Consider the following 2,315-nt stretch of genomic DNA (forward strand, 5'->3'; position numbering starts at 1 on the left):
GCCAGAGTTTGACAACCAGTGTTGGTGTGTTTACGTCCCCATAAAGTACCAGGTTTAAAAAAAGTGAGTACTGAGGTCAATTTGTTTGACTAAAAAATTCCCAAGGTGATGCCTCAGCATGGCCATAGTCTAATGACTGAAACAAGTAATATATATATAGGAATTTGCAGACAAGATTTAATTTGTTTATGAATGCCTGTTTTCAAACTGATGACTGTTCTGGAACAGTTACTGCTGACAATATGAAGCAATGGAATTTCAAGCATCAAGAAATTTTTCTTTTGGTATTTTTACACACCCTTGTTCAACTCATTGACTGTTGCTGGTTTTGTACCATAAACTTTACCTTGTAAGTATTTCCATAAAAAAACAAACTAGTGGTGTAATGTTATGTGTGTTTATAATGTGCAAGGCTTATTGGTGAAAGGGGACTTGAGACAAGTTTTCAAATCCTCTTATATATAATGTGTACCGTAAATCCTCGAGTATAATCCGCATTTTTTTCCCCAAATTTAAAGGTCAAAATCCCTAGTGTGTACTATATACAAGGTTAAAAATGAAAAATATTTTCTAAGCAATGTCCGAGTCTCTATTTGCTGTCCGGCAATGTTTATTCAGACGCATTTTGTGATGTCGGGCACGAAAATACCTGAAGCTAAGCCTGAAAGTAATGAAGTCATAAAAGAATCATCCATAACTTGCAGTAAGCAACATTTATTAAAATAAAAGTATTCAGAACACAGAATAACATGTAACAAAAACAATTTGCAAACATATTTACATTCCCATATAACAGTTAAGAACATCACCATTATTGTATTACGCATGCGCGGAAGTGTTTGTTTATGGAGGAACAAATGGAACAGTTATTTGATGCTGAAAGTGACGTTGAATTTGAAGGATTTGAATAAATGTTTTTGCTTTTGCTTTTGTAACTGATAGTGATAAATATGTGAAAGGCAATTTACTTAATATTTATTTTTCACTGACGTTATTACTGTTATTTCTTTATTTTCTGCAAACAAAGTGCACAAAAAAGCTACATGTTTGCATTATGTTATATATACAATAATAATAAAGGATGTTACTGTATATATGTTTACAAACGAAGGATGTTATATAGACCTCCTTGACTCAAATTAGAGAAGGGGGTGCATATTATACTCAAGGATTTATGTTATGTGTGCTTGTATATATATATATATATATATATATATATATATATATCATCATCATCATCATCATTTAACATATGTTTCCATTTGGGTATGAATTGGATGGTCTGACAGGAGCTGGGAAGTCAGAGAGTTGCACCAGATGCCTATTGTCTGTTTTATCATGGTTTCTACAGCTGGATGCCTTTCCTAAAACCAACCACTTTACAGAGTGTACTGGATGCTTTTTATGCGACATTAGCACAGATGCTCTTTTTCGTGACACCAGTGCTGGTGCTTTTTTTCATGATACAGGCATAGGCTGCTTTTTACATGGTATCAGCACCAGTAGGGTCGCCAAGTATCTTGCAAGATAGACTTCACTCTGCTGAGAGAAGGAGTGGAACTGAGGGAAGTGGGTGTGTACCAGGTAAGTGGTTAGAGTTTAATAGAATAACAGAGATAGTTGTCTCACTTTGAGGAGATATATGTATATAGTTTTCATTTCTTTTTTCTAGCAACATTCCGCAGGTTTGATCCAACAGCTTATATTAAAGAACAAGAAAGGAAAAAAGAAGAAATTCAAAGACGAAAGTAAGTATTACTTCTACTTATTATTTCCATTAATAATGAAAGTGCATTTGGTTTTAATGTATTAAGATAGCCTAATAATCTTGTAAATATTTTACTATTACAATGGAAAATGCAGACACATGGAGGCTAATAATCTTAAGTTATTTCTCTTGGAAAAGTACAGGACAAGCATATTTATACTTAAAATATTGCAGCTATAGTTAAAATTTAAATAGATATTTAGATTTAAAAGCTAAAAATAATAGCTTTTATTAGCTACTCTATAATTAAAAAATTAATTCAAATAATAAATTTAAGGCTAACTGTCAGCAAAAAATAAAAACATTTTCAATAGCCCCATTAAAAATGTTTTTTCAATTACAAGTTTTTAAGAACTACAAAAAGTTCTTAAGTAGTATTCAATTGAGATTCCATTTTTGCTCATCTTTTTGATAAAACTTGGTACACAATAATTCATTGATAAAAACACCACAAGTCTGGTCCTCTGGTAATTAAAAAAAAAGGCAAGTTCAATTGACACCTTTATGATAGGGTTGTGGCTTATTGGAGGGTACAGTGATATTTTCT

The 2,315-nt window shown here is 32.0% G+C and overlaps 1 protein-coding gene across 5 annotated transcripts in view; it reads left to right on the forward strand.

Annotated features, from left to right (window-relative positions):
• The window catches only part of LOC106877348 (centrosomal protein CCDC61), a 107,103-nt gene that overhangs the window by 83,348 nt on the left and 21,440 nt on the right, over positions 1-2,315 (forward strand). For all 5 annotated transcript variants that reach the window (XM_052970643.1, XM_052970641.1, XM_052970639.1 and 2 more), the window contains exon 10: positions 1,673-1,748. In XM_052970643.1, coding sequence (XP_052826603.1) covers positions 1,673-1,748 — 76 coding nt within the window. The remainder of the gene's footprint in view (positions 1-1,672; positions 1,749-2,315) is intronic.

This window comes from Octopus bimaculoides, chromosome 9 (assembly GCF_001194135.2).
Source record: "Octopus bimaculoides isolate UCB-OBI-ISO-001 chromosome 9, ASM119413v2, whole genome shotgun sequence".
In the NCBI taxonomy this organism is placed as follows: Eukaryota; Metazoa; Mollusca; class Cephalopoda; order Octopoda; family Octopodidae; genus Octopus; species Octopus bimaculoides.